This window comes from Prinia subflava, chromosome 18 (genome assembly GCF_021018805.1).
Source record: "Prinia subflava isolate CZ2003 ecotype Zambia chromosome 18, Cam_Psub_1.2, whole genome shotgun sequence".
NCBI classification, from domain to species: Eukaryota; Metazoa; Chordata; class Aves; order Passeriformes; family Cisticolidae; genus Prinia; species Prinia subflava.
Genome location: NC_086264.1, coordinates 13,273,795 through 13,296,989, shown reverse-complemented (window position 1 = coordinate 13,296,989; position 23,195 = coordinate 13,273,795). Strand labels below are relative to the sequence as shown.

Below are 23,195 nucleotides of genomic sequence, written 5' to 3'. Positions count from 1 at the left end.
TTCAAAAGCACCAGTTTTGTACATGCTCACTGATACTGTGAGCTCCCTCACAGGGATTCTTTGATCTTCTCCATTAAATATTTTTGTGGACACATTCTAAACTTGGTAAGAGAGGAAAATACTATTGTATGGAACAAAAGGGGAAAAAAAAGTATCAAACTGTACACTCACACCTTTAAAACAGGGAAACATCCGTGACAGCTTGGTCTCAAAGTGGTACTTCAAAAAGCTCTTCTATTGTTCACCTAAAGTATCTATTTCTTATTTTCATAAGACATGGAATCAAACCAATTCCAGACCACTGAGGAGATGTTATATAAGTCTACAGCAAAACAAATACATTCTTAGTGGTTCAGATTGTGTCCGTACCTGTACTAGTGGGCTTGGATGCCCTTCCCTTCGGCACTGGTAGTAACAGTAATTCCAAAGACTGTGGTGGAGTTGCTTTCTCCTGTTTCATCTCTGAAAGCTGCAGGGGATCCTCGGGAACCAGTGATTTCTTCTTCTCAGCCAGGAGGGTGCCTGCAGCCCTTGCAGCAACCTCCTTGAGAAGAGCAGCTGAAGAGGTCATGGAAGCCAGGGAAAGGAAGGAGCTGGCTGGGGGCGGGTGCTCCTGCCCAGGAGTCATGCTTCTCTCACTCACTTTCTTAGATAAAGCTGCTAACGTGGAGCTGGCTGACTGAGAGCTAAAAGGCGAGGAAAAGGATTCAAATCTTATCGTTTCTTCAGTCCTGGAAAAAGATTTGTCCTGCAGAACAGCATTGGCTGCAGCTTTCAGCTTCAGGATAGCTGAATCAGGGGACAAACCACAGGTGGTGGTTGAGTTTGGCAACCACTTACCTTGATTCCATATAAAGTGAGTGCCTGCATTGTATTGGTCACTTTGTTCCTGTTTCTCAGCAAGCTTTCTGGCAAGCACGCTCAGCTGCTGGGCATGGTGAGCAGGGGGAGAGAAGGAGATGTTTGAGCCAAGGCTCACGGGGGACTCGACCCTGCCGTTGACCGTAGCGGCAGCATCCAGCTTGAGGGAGCCGGCCTCCAGCAGCCGCCTCAGGTTACTGCTCAGGGGCTTGTTTGGCCCAGGAGGCTCCTCCTCGCCCAGGGAGGACACGTCTGGAGACAGGAGCTCCTTGCTCTGCAGAGGGTCTCTCAGTGCCTCGCTCTCCAGGGATCCCAGCTCCGCGGTGTTGCTGCTCGGGGTCGCACTGCCCAGAGAGGTGTCGGGCGAGGTGGACTGCTCCTGAATCCTGTCCTCAAGAGACAACTTAAAGTTCTCCTGCACTTCTCCATACGATGCTTCCGAAGGAGTTTCTGAAGAAGTCCCAAACCAGCGTTCTTCTTCACTGAGCTCACCGTCCCCTTCCTCCTGTCTGGTACCATCTGTGTGGGACCACGAACAACAGCATTATTCCCAAATCTGTGTAAAGCAGTTTCTTGGCATGAAGCATGCCTGACCTCTGCATGACCCCCTGAACAGTCCCCAGCACACCTCCCCAAAGTGCACCAGCTTGGAATCAGCCTGGGTTCAGTCACCAGAAAAAAGAGCTATTCAAAATGAATAAATCTTTCTTAGAAGACAAAATGATGACAAACCTGTCATCTTTCAGTCTGCATAACTAAAGCGGCTAAAACTGCAGCAATACATATAGACACAATATATATTCATAAATTGCAAACAATTCTTTATTGGCATAGTCTGTACAGCCTACAAAATGTTATGAACCCTCTGGTATAAGGCAGGATTTAACAATCAGAAATTGTACTTGTGTATTTGTACAGCCAGCACAGGTGTGCCTTCAAAGGCAGAGCAGGTGTGGAGCTACTCAAATCTCAGACCAATCCTGCAGTGACCCCTATCTAAAATAAAATAAAATAAATTTGCAGTGATAATTCACAATTCATTCCCGAATAGCTGCAATGACTAATACATGAAGGCAGGCTAAAGCTCTCATCTCTCCAACTACTTGGGAAACAAGGATCACAACACACAGAGTTGTCTTATACAGACTCTAGCTGTTCTTATTTGTCACTGTTTAATGAAGTTGTAAAGATCTCCCTCAACTGAACTTAGTTCAGCTGGTTTCACTGCAGTTAAGTTACATTTTCTCCTCTCTGGTAACTGCAAAACACCTGAATCTCTCCTGAGACCTGCCAGTGCTCAAAGCACTGTGACCCTGGACTGCTCCTCCTCCTGATGGGCATCCAAAGTCGTACAGATGTGACCAAGACTTTTTTTTTTTTTGGCAGATCTTCCTGCCCAATCAGAACATTGTAAAGAACAACAGCAACGCTAGAATAAATTCATATTATCTCCTCTTGCCAGATGCATCTCCCATTTCTTGCTTTTAGACACAATGTCCCAAGCTGCACAAACATCTTTGTAATCACACTGCAGAAAGACAGAAACATTTAATATAACCCTCTACTGACATTCTGGAATTAAGCCTGCATGACATGCATTGTATCTATGATCATGTATTATTCCCAGATTCCCAATCTAATTCCAGCAAATTACAAAACTTGGAGAGAAGTTAATGAAGAAAAACTTAGATTTCCATTATTGCTTTGATCCAAAGAATTAAAGGAGGAAAACCTCAGACAAATGTATCAAGAGTACAGAGATACAAACATACGCCCTGAAAGCAAAGTTTTGGGAGTCTTTTATGTTATACAGAATATGAGGCACAGTCTCTCACAGGAAGTTTCTTTTACTCAAAATCCTTTGGAAAAAAAGCCACCAATATTTTAGAAGCTGGCAATAAGCTCAGTTACCTTAGGTTTGTAATTCAAGCAGAAGAGGGTTAGCATATTTCCTTTTCAAAACAAACAAAGCCAAACAAACATCCAAGCTCTTAGCCAGATTTATTTTGGTATTGTCCAAGTTAACAACACAGGCTCAGCAATAACCTGTGCATAAAGGCCTGTACCATGCACACCCAAATAAAGGAGATAGCTGCTAATCAGCTGAACCAGCACTTAGGCAGGTTAAAGAGAACTGAATGGATTCCCTCTGCACCCCGTGAACATTAAAAAAGTAACTTGAGCATGTCTGTACAGCTGGGTGCTCTCAGTGAGAGATCCATTCACTCATTCCAGATGCAAACAAGCTCTGGACTGGAAGCCAAAAAAGCATCTCCTGGCACTTTGTCTGAACGGATCCATCAAGTGCAGGGCACCTCCTGTGGGACACAGCCTGGAGCTGACACCGCCACAGAGCTCAGCAGGCAGAGCTGGCCTGCTCCTACCACTCACATCTCTGCCATTCACATCTCTATCACATCTGTCTGCTGGAACAACCTCTCCTCTCCCCTGCAAACCCCACTCTGTACCTTCCACCCATTCACAGGGATGGAGAACTGCATTTCCCTTCACCCAGAAAGCACTCAGACATTACAGTCTGAGGCATAGTTAAGTGTAAGTGCATCCAAGAAGAAGTGGATTCAGTTTTAGAGATATCTACAGCTTACTAAACCCCCAGACTTCTTGTTCCTTGCCAAAAGGGCAGCCACCACCACGTTATTGACAGGGAGCAGCAGGAGCAGGATTCTTCACTCAAAGGCTTGCTCACAAGCCCAGGATTTTCCTCCTCTGTAGGTAACACACTGAGAGCTCCCTCTCCTGTTGCTAATCTACCTGTGACCACTCAAGGCCTCTCAAAGCTCCATGCAGTTTCTGTAACAAAGGGCAAATTTCCTCTCCAGCCTCACTATCCCAAAAGCCAGCAGGATACCTTCCTTTCCACCAGCGCAGTTTCTTTCTGTAGCCAGGAATCAGACCTCTAACTGCTGCCACTGTTCTAATTTTCCTCTTCTCAGTAATTCCCAGTTGCTGCAGCATCAAGCCCACTGTATTTGAAGGTGTAAGGTTAATGCTGAAAAAGCCAGCATCAGTGTCTTATCAAGAGCTCAGTCAAGCCTCCCTTTAAACACCAGTGAATTGGTTTAGAAGCAGAACAGTGAAGCCTGGCAATTTCATTTCTAAGCAAAGTTGCCTTTCAAGGCCTTCAGGGCAGAATTTTAATTCACATTAACTTGCAAGCCTGTGAGTTTGAGCAAGCCTGAGAATTCCAGGAGAAATCAACGCAATTCAACAACTTCTTCCAAAATCTTTCCTCAGAACCCAGGGGGTTCACGGGTCACCCAGACCAGGTCTGTCTGACACAGGAGCCAACTCCACATGTCTGTCCAGAAACTTCAGCTGATTTCACATTTGTGGCACAAATCTGCATGACATGTTTTTCCCTTCTCTCACAACACAGTCTCCCTGTACCCATCTCTGGCAAAGCCATAAATGTGTGCAGAAAGCACTGTGTGAAGAAGTGCCAGTTCCCCTCGCTCACCAACTCATCTGCTTGCTCTCAAATACACAGAAGTTCATCTTCCTCTCTGAGAGATCAGTTTGACAGACAAATCTTATTGATCCCAAAGTGTGTTACTGCACTTTGCGACCATCTGCCCTTTTATTTAGAGTGCTGATTAGAATCTGACCCTGATGCCAATAGAAATGTAAATATTAACTTGCTCAAACTACTTATAGCTGAAAACTGAAAAAGGCAAACACGTTTGTTGATTTTTACACTGAGCCACTGGGTTCAAATGCTGGAAACTTTAGCTGTACCCAGTGCAATGTACACGAGTCATTCTTGAAAGTGGCAAGTGTGAGATGATCCACAGCTTCACTTTGGAGCACTTGGAGGGGAGAAATCTCAATGTAGTGAGTTAGATCTCCAGGAGAGGGAAGAGCCTCAAACATGGTGGGAAGAACACCATTTGAAACACTAGAAATTATCTGAGCAGAGGCTACAGCTAAGGAGCCCACCCAGAGACTGAGTTTTCATGCTAAGCAGGACATAATTCTACTTTAATCATTCACTGTAAGGAGTAAATTACAGAACTTCAATACAGAGATCCATATGCTACAGTGATATGAAACATATGGAAATTGTAATGATGGGATTACAGAATGAAAATTAAAGCAAATGCAAAAGTAGGTAGAAGTCAAATAATTTCAAAGAAATGCACAGAAAAACTGCTGATGAGATAAATTAATTAAAAATGCCCTTTTTTCAGCACTTACATTTCAAGGAAAAACTGGGAACCTACAAAACCAAGATTTAAAGATACAGGAGAGCCCAACCTCATCTTTATCATCTTGATATCAATTACCCTGATTTGTATAAGGATTTCAGATATCATCATTCAAGTTTGTGTCAATCTAAATAAAGTTGCAATTCCATTTGTTGCCGACTTGACAGCCAGATCATCTTCCTAATTTGCTGCCCCGACAACTCCATCATTTCATCTCTAGCACCCACCATAAACCATCCTTTGGATTATTTTACACCGAACACTGTACCTAGGCCTACTGAAAGAGCTGGGATTAAGTGATAGCTTTACACTGGGGAACTGAGGAGCTCTGCAAAGAGACCTAAAGAATTTAAAAGAACGCATTAAACTTAAATGAAGCAGGAAGCCATCCAAGAGGAGCTCTGTGGAAACACTGACTGGCTCGGCTGAGCAATCAGTTTAAAGCCAAGTAAATAGGCAGATGCATCAAAACTAAGGCACAGACAATACCTGAGCAAGCCAGGACTTAGCCTTGGGTGACTTTTATCAGCGACAGCAAGAGAAGTGGAATGAATGAAGAGAAGAAACAGTCGACAACCAGGACAGCAATGACAGCTGTGAAGGGTTTTAACTGGCCATGGACAAGGGGAGGTGGGACAGAAGGAACTGAAATGCTCATACCCAGCCCCCAGCATGGCTTCTCCTGTTCCATTCCTTCCTGATTGTTTTGTTAAAACCCTCAAATGAGGACTAGGGAATGAGGCCACAGGCCACAATTTGCTGTCCCTGTCAGTTCAAGACACCCTCTCCTGCTGTAACCCAGGTTCCATCATGACTTGTCATCACCATCATACCCAAATAAGCCAGGTTTTCTCATCACACCGTGGCTGTTAAGATCAGCACAGGCTCTCCTTGTCCCCACCTGACCTCTGCAGAACAGGAGGAGAAAAGAATGAAGGAGCGAAGGACCAAACACAATGGATACCTTTAGGTAAACTACGTAAACTGTGTAAGGACATCACTTCAGCAAGGGTAAAGAATAATTACAAGAGACCACTTGCTCACACCACTTTCCAATTCACATTTTCTCTGGTGTCAGCTGCACATAAGCCCTTGCTGATTTCACAATCAGGTACTATAGAAACCAGAAGGCACAGACCTAAAAATGACAGTCATATCTGGAAAGTCTATTCTGTGGTATCCTACATAAATTGCTCAGTCTAGCTGCCTGCCTACAAACTACCCTTCTGGTATTCAGGCTGATTTTTAGGCATTTTAAATTAAAAAAAAAAGGGTGAATGTAATGTAAGGGTGAATGTTCGGGCTGAACAACTTTTATGGGTTCCCATACCCACCAAACCATACAGATGTGTGTGCTGTAAGACTACCTGCAAGAAGCTGGGCACACAGTGTGCCAACTGCCCACAGTCTGCACCTCCAAAAAGCATTTACACACATCTGATGAGGCTGTATATCCAGAGCAGCAGCTGTGTTGATTTTCCCATAGGGATGCTTGCTAGAAAATCATGATTTTAATAAAAACACAAAGGCCTGCCTTAACTCCTTTTAATATATCTACAGCAGCAAATAAGACTTAAAAGTCCCAGTGACATAAACAGTCATGTGCTGGAGTGCCCTTGGTCCCCCTTTTTCCTTTCAGGATTTCTGTGACCTGGAACAGGTAAGCAGCACAGGAAGCCACCGTCCTCTCTGAGTGGAATTTCTGGCTTGCTCCTTATCAAGGGGATGATGATTCAACCCTTGACCTCCTCACAAAATGGTGTAGTAGTGTTGCTGGTGCTTGAACCAAATTTCTGTACTGCAGGCTGACCTAAAGAGAGCAGCACAGCTGCAAGAAGGATCTGCCAAAAAGCCACAGCTCCTCTGTTCTGTCCTTCTCCCCTGTGTTTAGGTTATGTGAAAATACTCACACAATTAGACAGGGAAAGGAGCCATAGGTAGGACTCTGTATTTCATCTCCACATCTTCCAAGATAATGATTTTCCTAACTGGAGGGAAGGAGGAGAGGGGAAAAGGAAGGCAGAGCTTTTAAAGACAGGGCACACATTCCCTACTTTTATCCATAACTTAAAGTGACTTTGAAAAAATCAACATACAAGAAAACCCGAGAATATTCACCTAACAATTTCTCTAGTACTGCTTTTTTAAAAAAGGCATCAGAGCCAAAAAAGATTAGAGAATGTTAATTATTTTGCAGAAACTAGAACTCTTCAAGGTGCTTTGCCTATACACACAAATAACTGAATGTGTCCAACTATTACACATTCACATTTGCAAACTGCTGGACAGTCATAGATGATCAAATTCATGTATAACACCTCAGTTTCCTCTCAAAGGCAGAATCCATTGTGATGGGCTCTCCCAAGCAGGAAGGGAACCAGCCCTGGTGAGGCACACCTGGAAGGCTGTGCCCAGTTCTGGGCTCCTCAGTAAAAGAGGACACGGGGCTCTGGCCCAGCTCCAAAGACATTTAAGGGACTGGAGCATCTTTCTTACAAGAACTGGCTGAGAAACTTGGACCCATTCAGCCTAGAGTAGAGAGAACTGAGAAGGGACAATTCAATGTACAAAAGCATCCAGAGGAGAGGGTGTCAGGAGGATGGAGCAGGCTCTGCTCAGGGGTGCTGGGCAATGGGACAAGAGGCAATGGGGAACATGAGGGAGAACTTCTTTACTGAGCAGTGACCATGCACTGAACAGACAGTCCAGAGAGGGTGTGGAGTCTCCCCTGCTGGAATGTTCCAGGCCTGTCTGGACACAGGGCTGTGCCATGTGCTCTGGAATGGCTCTGCTTCAGCAGGGGGGTTGGACCGGGTGACCCACTGTTGTCCCTTCCAACCTGACCCATTCTGTGGCTCTGTGAGCAACACACAGAATAACTGCAGAGAAAGCATACAAAGACAGTTGATTTTTATGACTGAGGTTGTCAGAAGGAACAAATATTTCTGAGGTCAGCTTACGCTGCAAAGGCTGCCTAGTAGCCCCAAGACAGGTACATAAAACACACGAAGTGTCAGTAAAACAATAGAGAGTCATGTTCCTTGCAAAAGCTATTTTATGTTACCAATGTTCTTGCAACTTTTATGGAGGCTGAGCGAAACACCACAGCCACACTTCCTGAAAGTTTCTTCCACAGGCCCCTACAAGCATCTCAATGACCTGTAGCTGAGGCTGGGTTTCACAGAGCACAACACACTGACCAGACTGACTTACACACTACAGGAATATGGCCAGCTGAAAACCTGCAGAGGGTACATTAACATATCCAAGGAATCCACCTCTTCCTGACGTAAACAGAATAAGGTTTTATATCCTTTGGCAGGTCATTAAGGCAACTTTCTTAAAGAAGTTGCATGTGGAACACTGAACTGATGTCTCTATTAGGAATTTCTAAGCAGAAACACAAAACTACCTTATCTTGACCATGGTCTGGCTGCAAAGCAGAGGCTCAGTTACTCATTTCCAAATGGCTACGTGCTTTCTGGTAGTTCAGTTCTCGGTCACAGAAGCCTCCATACCAAAACTGAAGTAACTACGACCACTGCAGTTTCTTAGGTCACATTTTGTATCCTCTAGGTGCCAAAAACCCAACCAAACAAACAAAAAACCCCACCACCAAAACAAACAAACAAACATAAACCCTCCAAAAATACAGGAAAGCTTTGCTTCCTAACCTTCATTTAACCTGGTAACAGAATTGGTGGTCTGTTATATTTTGCATACCTGTGTTCTCTGGTCTCAGGCTACATCTGTAAACTGCCCGCTGTTACTGAGTGCCTTCATCAGCCAACAATTCATCTTAATTAAGGGCTGCCCCTGACCTGCCACCTCCCCAGAACTGGCTGCAGTGATAGCTGCCTGCACTCTTTACTGCGACAAAATGCACCTTCACTGCCTGAAATGCACTGCAAACCTCAGCAGTCACAGCCCCAACAGTGAACAAAAAGGAGGCACGGGAATTCTCAAATATTCTCACAACTTACAGCAGCCAAGAACAAAGTGATCCATTTGTGCTGCAGATTATTGCACCGCTGATTAACCCCCAATAGCTGTGACTCATTTTAGTGTGGCTCCTCATCTAAAACTGACAGGGTCACCACAGCAACACGATCTTAGTCCTCCTTACAGGGGGGAAGGAAGCAGAGGAGAAGTTGCAAGCATCAATGCAGCTGGCCAGAGAAGTCAGAAAAGTGTTCAAACACACCACTTTGTTTCATACAGACAATTTGCCATGAAAAGAAATAATTCCCTGATCACAACTGCAATTTAGCATTATAGCCTGGGAAGGGCCGTAAGTTTAAGAAGTTCTCATGTACACTGAAAGACTAAAATTGATCTAAAATCTCCACAAAAAAGCTGTAAATCACCTATGTTCTGAGCTGTGCACAGCAATTGCCAGCTTTCCTAGGAGACAAGCCATTGACCAAAAGGCTAATTGAGGCACCAAACCCAGGCTGCCTGATTGCCTGCTCCTTCACCCATTCATTCCAAGGAGTCGCCCTCATGTGTTGTACACACCATATAGGATCGTGCCCTTAAGCAATCCAGAGTAAATTTACCATAGCCACCATGATGTATCAGAAAAAATTGTCTGCTAAGGTTGATAAATCAGTCAATTACCTGCTTCCTTGACTTTTATTCCTGTGTAAATGTTTGCAACCTGACATTAGCAATACCTATAAGAAGATGACCTGCACATTGCCAAAACCAACTATTTAAATTCCTAGCAAATCCTTAATTACTATAAACAAGATTACAACAGGCTTGTTTAAAAAAGGTTTCTAAACACCAAAGTGATAGCTCCAGAAAAATAAAGCTCCCTCACTGTCATTATGGGAGGCTGCTGGTTCCAAATGAACTCTGGCTCTAACCAGGAAACAGGCTCTCTTTTAGGCTGGAACTCTTTATTTGTTTGGTCCTGTGTGCCTAGGACAGCAGGTTAACTCCTGGCTTGTGCTCCTATGCATTGTACATAACCAGCAAAGGTGGAGGAAACAACTTCCTTGTCTCTCATGCACAAGGCAATCTCTGAGAGCACTTTCTCATGTCTTACTGCTGCCACAGAAAATGGAAATTCAGGAGCCATTTGGCTGAAAGAGTAACCAGAAGTCCTACAGAAGAACATTTCTGACCTGCCTTCTCCACAACTACTGTCTCTAATTCCCTAAGCCAGGCCAAGAATGTCAGGGATGATACAAACGGCAACCTTTACTTTTCCTCTTCTCTCCAGTGCTTAAAGGCATGTTATATCTTCTCTTGAACCAGTTCCAAATAACTTCTCTTTCTATTAACTTCTGAAACCACCAATAGCACTCAGGGTGTGACACTGATGAAGTACTGCTACTGCCAGAATGAAAAATGCCTATTTCTTTCTCTACTTTCCTACCTTTTCCTGACCAATCTTCTTCAGCTGGCACAGAAAGCTTATCATAAATACTGACTAGCAAAGAGTGAAAAAGAGAAGAATTATCAGTGATAAAAGCAGTGATAACACAAGTGGTTTTGAGGAAAGAGAAAAATAAGAAAAATAGATCTCATTGGTGTACTATTACTATACAAGGACTAAAGCTGAAAAAAGCCATGTGTGAAGCTCTGCCAATAGGTGCAAAGATTCTCTAAAGAAAGTTTCCTGTAGAGCCACCAGGAAAAAAACCCAACCAAACAAGCACTGAGAAAGAGAGATGTAGTGTGTGTATACTATCCTGCTGAGCCTCCAAACATCCCCACAAACAACACATACCCCAACAGCTCTGTTCTTGCAATCCAGAACTCTTGGGTCCAAAACTGCTTAAGGAACACAGTTACAGCTTACAGACCTGGAAAAATAGCAAGAGAAAAAACCCCGTGCTTGCTGAAGGGAGGTTTCCATCTCCCAGGCACAAGGCTAAGGCAGGCAGCTTCTGGGGAAGGCAGAAGAACACATTCTCTCTGTCTCTGTACTGCTGCAGGTGTCTGCCTGGCTGCTCTTCAGAAAGGACATCCTGGAGTCTGAAAAACTGTCCAGGAGCTGCCTGTGTTTGCCTGCCTTGGCAAGGTGATGTGCTGGTGCACACCCTGACCTATGCCTGCTTTGACTTTCTTGGTTAGCTCTTTGTTTCCTTCCCCGAGCACAAATAAGACACCTCAATTTCCAGCAGTCCCTGTGGCATCCTGGCACACGCAGTTCATTCCCCTCAATTCAGAGGAACAGTTACCACTACACACTCAATAATCCCAACACCTCTGTCCAATTTACACGCAGGGCCAGGTTCTCTCCTGTGAGATCCTCGGGTATTTGGCAAACGAGGAACACAGCACGAGCTCTGACTGTCCCTTGTGTTTTCCAGGCCAGCCTCAGCCTGGAGATCAGCTCAACAGCAGCAGCAGCTGGAAATGCCTCTTAACCAGCACCAAGTAGATCACAATGTGTTCCAGCTGTGGTTTCATCCCCAACCCTCCCATCTCTGATTCACAGCCTATTCCAAGCTGCAGTGATATCAAGATGCATGAAATATTAGGATTATTCCTCTCCTGGAAGCATCCTCATTCACTAAGAGTCCCCATCTGGGGACCAAGGCAACTTCCATAACATTTGCATCACCCTAGTACTACAAGAGAGATCAGACAAAGGCTGCAAAGATGGCCCATTCCTGATAATAAACATTAAATTCAGTTTAAAAAATAATGTTAAGGTGACTGAAGTCATCCTAAATTATTCTAAATATTGGAGTCAGGCAGCAACAACAAATACTGGCAACTTTCTTTCCCTTTGAATAACATACAGAAAGAGAATAACCCACATTAAGCACTCAAAACATTGACTCTTAGAAAAGGACTTCTAAAATACATGAAATTGTTGCTTTAGAACACGTTTATTAAAGATGTTCCAGGGATCAATAAAGTAAAAGGAACAACAAAGTCAACTAGAAATCCCTGTCATCTTAATATGCAGGTGGCAATAAACAGAACACGGGAAGCCTCAGATGGAGTTCTGCAGTGCTGTAATTATCCCCACTGTGCTCACAGCCCCTAGCAAGGGGTCACAAAGCAAGGGGAGGAGCTCACAAACCGTGTGGATGGCAATATTCAACCACAGCAGGTGACAACAACCAGAGCACCTACTTTAACAAAAATCCCTTTTCGTTTTAACTACTTGCTGTTTATTTTTGCTGTAAGTAACTTCTCCTGCTCAATTTCTGGTAAATAATGGGCTCCTCATTTACCATTTTACTCTGCCCCATTACTCACCTGAGGTGTTTGGTTCTCATTAGCCTTCCAACTGGTTCAGCAAAAAAAAGTTTAGGTTTCAGATACTGAAATTATGCCCTCCTGTACATGTCACAGCAATCTAGCTGCCTATAATTTAATCTTTTCCCATCTCCCAAAGTCAGATTAAAACATGGCAAATCATATTCCCTGAGTTTCTCACTCCTCCCACAAGGATGGCATTATGGTAAGGTATCTAAGAGCAGTGTTTGTTCTGTCGTGCTGTGTTTGCTACCAAAGGCAGCTGCTTTCTCTGTCCCTGAGAGGATTGCTTGGGGTTAACAAGCAAAGCCAAACAAGTGAGGATTAGGAAGCTGCTCATAGCGGTGGGAGGGCACAGAGGAGCAGCCCATGTGGAACAGGCACTGCTCACTCCCAGACACAGGTTTTACACACCACACCTCAGCTTTCAACCTTAATTCAGAGGTCACATAATTAATGTGCAAGCTCTCAATTAGAAGTGGACATTCCTAAAAACTTATCTTATTTTGAAGAAATTTAGGATTCTGTGCCAAGCTCCCAGTACAAGAAACTACTGCTATGGCTACTTAGGGCACAGACACAGCAGAAATGACAGCAACCTATTTTGACATTCTGCCTAAAAATCCACCTAGAATTTAGATAAAGAGGAACAGCTACAAGTGAAGAGGAAGTTTTACCTTCATGCCCATTGCTGGCTTTTCCTGCTGAACAAACAAACAGGTGTGACAGCAGTAGAATTTGACTTTATTTTTCCAAAGCGCATTTCTCGGGTGAGAACTCCGTGGGCTTCACCAACAACTTTTACACAGGGCAGTAAAAGCCTTCAAAGACAACAGCCCTGACTCTCCTGGGAGTGTCCATACCAAATAACAGTGCTCCAAGGTGCTGTGTGAGGCAGCTGGAGTGTACCCACAAGCAGCAGGGCTGAATTAACCTGGGCACACTGCTGTGATAACGGCCTGCTGAACACGAGGCAGCTTATTTAGAGCTTGCTTTGTTATCTCAGAGTGGCACTGCACTGTGCAGGAAGACAATATAAACAATTATGATGAGCCTATTTAGGTCTTACGGGCAATATTCAAGTGCCTCAAGGTGGGCAGAAGAGCTCCCCTCAGAGTTATTGGCTGTGCAAAGAACTCCCTTTGGCAAGGCAGAATTGACAAAAGGATTATGTCAGCCTTTCCTTTCCAGAACGAGGAGCAGGGTGAGAGCCTGGGGCAGCAGAAACTGGAGCAGCTCTAGGCTGTTATGCTTGCTCTGGTGCCTGCGGAGGGCTCCTCACGGGCTCCAAGTGACAGAAACACCACACAGAGGTAGGTAAGGGGAAGTTCTGCTCCAAACACGTACAGAAATGGGTCCTCAGTCATTAGCTGCCAGGTGTAGATTTGGCATGGAGGTTTATAAAGGGAGAGACTCTGGCTGTGCTTCAGGAAAGCTACAAACGCAGCTACATCACCAGCTGCTGTCTAAATACACTTGTCTGCCACCCTCTCTGTGCCTTACTCTGCACTCCAGATAATGATCATCTAGTTGAGCAAGATCTGTTCGTATTTTAATTTTTGAGATGAGTAATTATTTGTCCTACTACAAATCAAAGTGAAGTCTAGAAGCTCGCAAAGAATTTGTGTTCATTAAAGTCACACACGGGGATTATTCATTAAGCTAAATACACACTTAGTAAAACCAGCAGTTCTTTTAATGCATTTTTCTAAAAATTACTTGCCCTGATACAAAATCTAACGGGCACCAAGATTCAGGCATGTCCAAAACATTTGTTCAAAATAAGAAGTTGCAATTTTAAAGCAAGCTTGTGCCAAATCTTTTCCCTATCAGGGACTTTCAGATAAAACTTGGGACAATACAGGAAAGAATTCTCTGCACCTGCATTGAAAGCCCTGCAACAGAGGAAAACCACATCCAAACTGCAAACCCCAGCTGAGGGCCAGGGGAGCTACAAACCCTTCTTGAGGAAGGGAATCCTGAGAGCAGGGCCATGCAGAACTCAAAGGGATGATGACAGCTTGGCTTTGAATTCCTTCAGAAATGTTATTTCTACCCTAATGAGAGCACCCCACATAAAGAAACGAAACAGTGCAGATGTTTGGGACCTAAATTCATCTGCTGAAACTGCTGATTATACCACTAATTACAAGACTGCTACCACTTGGTAACCCTTTAACTTTTAATGGGATTTATTCTGAACAGCAACTACTAAACCATGAGTCTCCCATGCAACCCTGTCTGTCCTGGTCTGCTGTGCTACCAGCACCAGTCACTCCTTCCCCTCTGCTCCCCATCCTGTTGTCTAAGTACTGAAAAGGATGAGGGAGAGGACTCTTTATGCAGCCCTGTTCTTTTCTCTTTACTGAATGTTCCTCAGAAAAAAACCCAAACATGTCTTTTGTGTCATTCCGTATTACCAGAACTCGGACTCTGTGTGAATTCTTAACCTGCAAAATGGAACAGACTTATCTTGGTGTTAGGCTTAACCTGGAACTCCAATACTCAGTGTAATTACTCCACAAACAAGAGAACCCCTTGAAAGGCAGGAGAAATTTCAAGAGCTAACTCCAAAGCTGTCAGGTTTAGACAGGGCATTCGAATATTTGGTATCTAGACCAAGAAGGACACCAAGCAAGGAAAAGAGAAACTGTCTTTGGGAGCACAGCACGACCATAAAGGTGACAAAGTCTGAAAAAGGAAAACCTGAAAGACAAGCTTTCCAGTGAGCTTATGGGTACAAGCTGCAGAATCCCTCACTGCAGCACCACTGGGCAGTAAGTGCAGCATTGATGCTGACATGTATCCCTTCAAATGAAGTATGGGTCTGAGTTTTATTATTTAACTACATTTTAAAAAAATCTCTGGAGAAAGGGATATTATACACCTTTTTGAAGGTTTTTTTTCCTTTAGTCCAATATAATTTATTATTCTTTACGCCCATATCAATACACAGCATGTGTTATTCAGAGAAAACGTTTAAGGTAGAACAAAAAAAAAGTTTTACTTTGGGGGCAAAAAGAGAGAGGAAGAAAGCTCCCTCATCCCCATGAAAAGTGGATTCTAGTACATACTGCTGGCTAATTTGCAGTCCAGGTATTTTGCATATTATTATTATTCTGAAAGGCATATGATACTCCAAACGTCCTGGGCGGATTTGTATGTGTAAACCCAAATGATACAAATCACGTACCATGAATAGCACACTAGGCAACAAACAACTAGAAAAAAGCCCAGATTGTTATTTAGAAGATATATTTCTAAAGAGCTCCAGAGTCATGCTTGTAAAAGCTGCAATAGTAAAAGGATTCCAGACAAAATCCATACCAGCTCCCCCTAACCATCTAAACTCATGTCTTTAATATGATTTCTCTGCAATGTGAAAGGGAAAGAAAAGTCCTCTATACAGTGCTTCATGACAAATCACATGCCTTGTGAAGCTTCATGTTAGAAACCCTTTTAACTTCCAAAAAGTCCTCTTTTGTAGGTCATGCTCTCATTATCTTGCTCTGGGATCTGGTCTGATTAAATTATAGGAAATTACTAATACTTCACTTTGAACAGCCAGCTCCTCCTGGCTCCTCTTCTTCCTTCTTTTTTTTTTTTTTTAAACTTAATTCCTCCTACTCCTGCCTTCTTACATATGAAGAAGACAACAATCACTCTGCTACAAAGATTAAGTCATTCTCCATCCATTTTAAAAGTAAAAATGCATTCTGCCCGCATGCTCTTGCATTTCCCATTCCACTGCTCTCCCTGCTGGTTGTCCTGTTTGGCCAACTATAAAGTTTGCATTTTTGTTCTAAATCCTTGGCACCCCTACCCCCTCTAAAATCTCACATAAGAGCCTAAAGACTTAATTAGCTTAATGAGCACAACACTGACTCTTTGGTAGCCCAATCTATACTCCAGTGTGATTTATCCATATTTTGTACCATCAGACAACACTAAGACACAGCCTACCATTGATGTGCTTTAGGCATTTATCACTGTAAAAGTGACTTAGTTCACATAACCAAAGGAAAAAAACCCATACAAATTTAAAGAGAGAGACCTTACATGGCAGAAAGTGTCCCCATAAAGGGAGAAGGTCTAGTTGAAGTCTGAGGACTTCACCAGCTCCAGAGGGACAAACTGAAAGAAGTGTTTTCAGCTGGAGTAGTGGGGCTGTTACTCAATCCACCAAAAGAGTGCTTATTTGAGAGATAACCATAATGAGAGCATTGAATTTATTAACCTCATCATACCAAGAGTAATAATTCTCCCTGTGTGGGTCCTCTTGTGGACTACATGCTATATCAAGATCCTGCAGTGGTAAGAGGTCAAAAATAGTAAACATGTTAGAAGAATAAATAAAACATGCTAGAAGAATAAATAAAGGCTTCCCTTTATACACGCGATGTGTGCTACTAAAGTAATAAACTCATCTGAAAGAGAAACATTCCTGTTCCTGGCAAAAGCGTTTTGTCTTGGAGGCAGCTCTTAAATACCAAGTAACAGCAGAAGCACTCCTGACACTGGGAAGTCTTTTGAAAAACCCATCCAGTGCATCCTCTCCTGCTATCAGAAAGTATCAGGTGAAGCAAGCTGCAGGAATAGAAATGAAGGAAGCTCTAAATCACCGTTAATTTACTTGTTTGACAGCATTTTTTCCTCTGATGATACAATCGAGCAATAAAGACACAATATAATAAAAACCTTCACAGAGTTCAAGTGTTTTTCTACTGTACAGAAACAGTGACAGCTGAACACTTCAACACCGTATCTGCAACATCCACCACTGTACCTGACCCTGAAAGGAAGAAGTTACACCCACTCACAGTCAGGTATCCAGCTTTTGATATGGAAACTAACATTCTATCAATTCCGCATCTCTGCCTGCAACAAAACAAATCCCCCAGAAACTGCCACTGCAGTTGCACTGAAAACATTCCTCAGAAACCAGCAGCAGTTCAAACTTCTCAATGTAGCATTTAATTCTGCCTGAGACTCCGTAATAAATGCAAGCTTTGAATAAATGGAATTGTGGCATTCATTCGCAAATTGCCCTGCTGACAAGCCTCCAAGACAGACCCAAACCCCAAGGAGTATCGATTGCTGCACTTAAGGCAATGTGGTGCTCCAGATCTTAACCGTTTACTCGAGTGCCTGAAGACTTCCCAAAACTTTTACTTTTCAGGCTGAGCTCTTCCGAGTCACATGGAGCAGTTCAGAGGTAGCAGACTTTCAGGAATCGTCAGCAAAGAAAACAGCTTGAGGTAGAATGGAAAGTGAGGCAACAAGGAGAAGAAAGACAGGGTTGTGTTTATACATATATTTTTGAAGATTCTTATGCTGCGTAAATGAGAAACAAATATCTAACTGCTAAAGTAGCTGACACTAACACACGCACACACAGAAATGAGCAAAATTCCTTAGAACATTCCAGTGAAAATGAATTGACCTTTCCAAGTTAGCCACATCCAAAGGTAATCATAAGACATGCAGGTACAGGGCAAAATTTTAAGTTATAGACTTAATTCTGCCACTGTAACCCAAGTCCACACTGCTGCAGTATTTCATTTGGGTATGAACGAGCCATCATCTATTCGTATCCAGGAACTTCTAAAATCCTTTGCTCATTCATTTGTATCTTAATTTAAGAAGGATGCACTTTCTTTTGTGTTTCACAGACTGCGACTGAAGACATTCTGCTGGCATCTGTGACTGAACAGTTCCCCAAACCTGACTCCTCTGGGCACAAACCCTCCACTTTAAATACTGGAGTCTCAAAGGGCCCATCTGTGTGACTGAACCCTGAGGTTCATCCTGCTCTGAGCAGGAGGCCAGGCCACGCGACCTGCCAGAGACCCTCACAAAGTAAATTATGTTGTGAACAACTCCAGTGACTGAAAGTTCAACCTCAACTCTGTCATTTTAAGCAGATGCCACCCAAACACGCTATTATTGCATCTAATAATACCAACCCTTCTCTTGCTTCAAACACTGCTCCCCTGGAACTGAATTAAACTCTTGCAGCAGCCTGGTGCATCTCCAGCATGGAGAACTGTACGGAGAACAACTTCACCATTGCATGTTTTTTGGCAGTGCAGTCTTCTCAAGTGAAACTACCTGCAAATGTAGGTGAGGGCTGTCCAGTGGAGTCAGTGGGCAGAAGGATAAAATGAGGGTGCTGTCAGCAGTGCCAGCAATCCTCAGGTGCTCTGCAGGGTATGAAAATTTCTGAGGCATTAATTAAGGCCTAGAAACCCTGAGAACACAGCTGCCTACCCAAGCTGTACTAGAGCCCACAAGGACTTGCCCCGCTAAGTTACATTTGCTCAGTTGCACTGTAACACTCACAAATTATCCTGTGCATCAATATCTGACTATTTATTCACAAACAATCACACCAGAGTCCAAAATACCCAGGGAGGTTCTGGAGGATGCTACATCACTCAGGGTGTCCTGGAGAGCGCGCACCCACCGGCAGCACCTGTAACACGACCTGGGGGTGAATGGCAGCACGATGCCCTCGGTGGGGCAGAGCCAAGGCTGAGCACAGCAGCCGACAGCTTCTTCTGGGATGCGAGTGGGGCACTCACATTCTTCTGCCACCACTTATACCTCAAAATGAAATACATCCTCTGTCCCGCAAAGAAATGTATTGCTAAAACCAGCGAGAATCAGAGAGTAAAAACGTATTTTACACCGAGTACCCATTAAAGCAACATGTTGCCTAAAAAACACCCCAACCAACCAAAAACCCCAGCCAAACAAATCACTATTTACATCATCTGCACACTGACTCCCAAGGTATTTTCTTAATCTAGAATACTATTATTCTGAGTTATCTAAAGTATTGTTACTATTATCAGATAATAGGTTTTGATCCAGTACAATCTAGTTGCAAAAGAAATTAAAATAAATAAATCCCATTGAAAGGTAGCATTCGTGTGGGACATATGGCCTTTCACACACCAAGAGAAAAAAAACCTCCTCCCATGAACCAAAAAATGAATCCGAAAGAAGTACAAATTAGGCCGTGTATTAAAAAAAAATTAAAAATCAAAATAATAACACACGCCGAACTCTATCTGAACAATGAAGGCAATTGTTCCTCGGCCCAGAAAAAGCCGTGACTTCCCCCGGCGCGGCGGTCAGGAGGTCGGGGCCGCGGGCAGCCTCAGCCGCAACCCGGAGGCGGGGGCAGCGCAGGGCCGGGCCCGGCGGAGCCGCGCCGAGCCGAGCCGAGCCGAGCCCCCGCGCCGCGCTCGGCAGCGCCCGGCCCAGCTAAGATGGAGCCCAGGTTTGATGTCAGCCCCAGGGGCGGGCGGAGGGCAGCGCGCCGGGGCGGGGGCGAGGGCAAGGTCAGCCGCCAGCCCGGCGCGGCCCCGCCGCCTCCGCCCGCCCCGGGAGCCCCGCGGGGCTTGTGCCGAGCCGGGCCCCCGCGGCCGCCCCCGGCCCGCCCCTGCGCCCCGGCCTGGCCCCTGCCCCCGCCCGCCGCGCCGGGGCCGGGGCGCTGCAGAGGCGGGCGCCGCGCTCCCGCCGCCCCCCCGAGCCCAGCCCGGCCACGCTCTGCGGGAGGAACCGGGGCTGCCGGCTCGGCCCCGCCGGCGGGCGGACCGCCAAGGGGCTGTGCGGGGGCAAACGGCGAGAGCAAGGGAAGGGGGGAAACCCCTAAACCAACCTCAAAAATCGACCCTCCCCCGAAGCAAAGCCCACCACTACTCAAGCCCTTGCCTCGAGCCGGCAGGAAAAGAAAAGGGGAGGCAAATCTTTGCGGGGCTGCAAGTGCCTCCCCCTCGCCCCTAGCCCGCCGCCCCCGCATCCCCCATCCCGGCCCGTGTGCCGGTGCGGGCAGGACGCGCTGCCCCAGCCCCTCCGCCCGCAGAGCGGAGCGGGGGCCGGGCCGCGCTCCGCCCGCAGCGGCGCCCCGCGGGCACGGGCAGGAGCCGCCCCGGTGAACTCCCGGTGACCGAGCCCGGCTCCGGCACCGGCGGCTCAGCTCCCGCCCTGCCCCGAGCTCGGCGCGGAGGGGCGGCAGGCACGCTCCGAGCAGATGTGTCGGGGACAGACAAATGACCCCTCCATCCACCCCACGCTCTCCTGAAACCAGCCCTGGGGCCACGCAGGGGCAGGGTATTTTTAGGTCCCTTCCCCTCCTCTCCGCCTCCCTCTCAATAGCTGCCGAGCGCTGAATACAAGGAGAGGGGGGGAGAGGGAGCCGGAGAAAAGTTAACTGTTTTGCAAAGAGGGGAGAGAACAGGCAGGGAGAGGGGGGGAGCGCTCAGGAACAGGGCAGGGTGAGCCGTGTCCGGGGATGTGTGTCTGTGTGTGTGTGCGTGTGAGCGCAGTGGGTGCCCGCGGGCGGAGATCGGATGCACTTTAGCCCTGTGCTCTGCTGCTCTCGTCTGGGGCAGCGCCGCCGAAGCCTGAGTCTCGCCTGGCTCGCCTGACCCTTCATTTCACTGCGGCCAGGAGGAGCCCGGAGCCCGCCGCCGCCTCCTCTCCCTGCTCTGCAGGGACCTCGCCTGCCACGGTCTGCCTCCCCGGCGCCCCCTCCCACGCCGCCGCCGCCGGCCACGGCCCCCTCCGGGGTGGCCCTGGGGTCGGTGTGGGGTGCCCCGGCGGCCCCCTCCGCTGCCGCTGCCCGCCTACCCCCGCTCCCGGGCCGCCCAGCCCCGCCGCAACCTTTAGCCGGGGACAGACCTCTCGGCTGGTTCCGCACAAGACGCCAGCAGCCGCTTCCCCTCTCGCCGCCCTCCCCTCCCGTGCTTAGCCCCCCTCCCCACCCCAATAAAACAGACCCCCCTCCCTCCGGCCCCAAAGAGAAACCCACACCGCCCCCCCTCCACACCCCCCCCCCCCTTAGCACAAATGCACAATCACGGGCGAGGGGAGGGAGAGGGAGGAAAGGGCGAGAGACGCGAAGAAAGAAGGGGGGAAAGGAGAGAGAGGAAAAATTAAAAGGGCACAAGGCTGTTCATCACCAACATGGCTGCCTTAGCTCAGACCTAAAAGAGGAATAACCCAGGCTGTGTCTTTGTCAGTTTCACCTCTGTAACCCTAAACTAATACACGAAACGACGGAGGCGGCTGCGGAGGGGAAGGAGACGGGGAGAGGAGGAAGGAGAAAATGGAAAAAGAGGGGGCACTTACGTGAAGAGAGGCGCTTGGGCTGCTCCTGCTTCCTCCTGGGCATTTTCCCCCTTTTTTCACATTCTCCTCCTTGGTTTAACGGGAGATCAAATAAGACCGGGAGGGGGGGGCACGGACAGGCACAAAGCCGGGGCCCCCGGGGGAGCTGCTAAACCGGGGCGGGTTTTCCCTCTTCGCCGGGGGAAAGGGGGCTCGAAGCCGTTTTTTTCGGAGCCACCGCGAAGGGCTCGCTCTCCCCCTCTCGCTTTCTTTTCCTCTCCCCCCCGCCCCCCACCCCCCACCCCCCCGCAGCCCGGTCGTGCACCTGGCTTGTCCCCGGTCGCAGTATCCCTCAGCGGCCGGGGATGTGTTCCCGGCGGGCGGGCGGGCGCCGGGCGCCGTGCCGGGGTGAGGGCTGGCGCGGCGGTGCCGAGGGCTGCGCCCCGCGCTCCTGCCGGCCCCTAACTAACACTAACGCCGGGATCAAAGGGCAGCGGCGGCGGCGGCGCTCCCGGCGCGCCCACGGGCGGGCAGGGACACGGCACACACCCCCGCACAGCCCCGGCGGGCGGGCACACGCACAGACACACGCACAGACACACGCGCGCCCCGCCGGAGCACAGGGGCCGGTGCCCCCGCTCCCCGCGGGCCCCGGGCGCGGCGCTGCGCGGCGGCGGAGGATGCGCTGCCCCGCTCCTGCACCCGCTGAGAATCCGCTCTTCAAAAAAAAAAAAAAAATTTTTTTTTTTTTAAAAAGCTGTGTGTGTGACTCTGTGGGTCTCGACCATTCGCACTGTAATCCCCTCGTCTGTGGTGGGAACGAAAATAATAACATCAACTTGTTTTTTTTTTTTTTTTTTTTTTTTTTTTTTTTTTTTTTTAAATTAAGGCTTTTTGTCTTCCTGTGTTGGAAAATTGTGGTGGTGCCCAGCTAACCCATAGATTTTCTTGGATGGGCTCAGCTGTCCCTTTACAAAGCACAGGGGCCGAAGGGGCTTTATGCAGCCCAACTTCGGTAAGGGAGGGAGAGGCTGCTTAAAACACAACTCCCTCCAGGCCAAAACAAGTCCCCAAAATAAGCCAGAAAGGTGGGCAAGTTGGTATTCTGCATTTCCTAGTGCAGGTTTTAAAAAGTGGAAAGAATACAAGCAGCATGAAAATCACAACTCCTTGAGAGTGTGTGTGTGTGTGTGGAGGGGGGAGGAAATCAAGATTAGGTCACCCCTAATGGTTGATTTGACTGCTACATGATACTTCTACAGTGCACACAGCAATCTGGACTTCTGAAATTTACTTTTTTTTTTTTTTCCTGCTGTAATGCAGGTATATGAAGCTTTATCCTGAAGCAATTCCAGTGTGCATTATGAAGCCAGGATAGCAGCTTTCATTAACTGATACATACTCTCATTACTTCACAAATCACACATCTTTCTTCAAAGACAGACATGAAGGTGGGGAAAAAAAATAGAAGAGGGATTGGGTCTCACTAAAGCACAAAAGGTACTCCGTGAAAGAGAAGTGCTCTCTTTGTGACTTGCAGTCATTTGGATAAAAGTTCACACAGAGGTTGTTAATGATTTAAACTCCAAAACCTGTTACTACAATTGAAGTAAAATTATTTGAAGCATGGTTGTTTCATATAGCTCCCTCTTTGTGTAAGAAAACTTTGAACTTAGCAGAATACATAATCAAAATCGTGAGTCAGATGTTGCAAAAATAAAAATACGCATTATTCTAGCATGTATACCTGTTAGAATTTTT

At 46.6% G+C, this 23,195-nt stretch overlaps 1 protein-coding gene across 6 annotated transcripts in view; it reads right to left on the bottom strand.

Annotated features, from left to right (window-relative positions):
* The window catches only part of ZNF827 (zinc finger protein 827), a 72,447-nt gene extending 49,589 nt beyond the window's left edge, over window positions 1-22,858 (bottom strand). For 4 of the 6 annotated variants that reach the window (XR_010082656.1, XM_063415355.1, XM_063415358.1 and 1 more), the window contains exons 1-2: window positions 21,456-21,712; window positions 370-1,380 (exon numbers count right to left, since the gene is read on the bottom strand). Coding sequence is in view for 5 of the 6 variants with exons in the window: in XM_063415355.1 (XP_063271425.1) it covers window positions 370-1,380; window positions 21,456-21,498 (1,054 nt within the window). In the remaining variant the exon portion in view is untranslated. Of the gene's footprint in view, window positions 1-369; window positions 1,381-21,455; window positions 21,713-21,759 lie in introns of those variants that run through there. The other 2 variants (XM_063415356.1, XM_063415357.1) reach the window with 2 other exon arrangements.
* Between the last annotated feature and the right edge of the window lie 337 nt (window positions 22,859-23,195).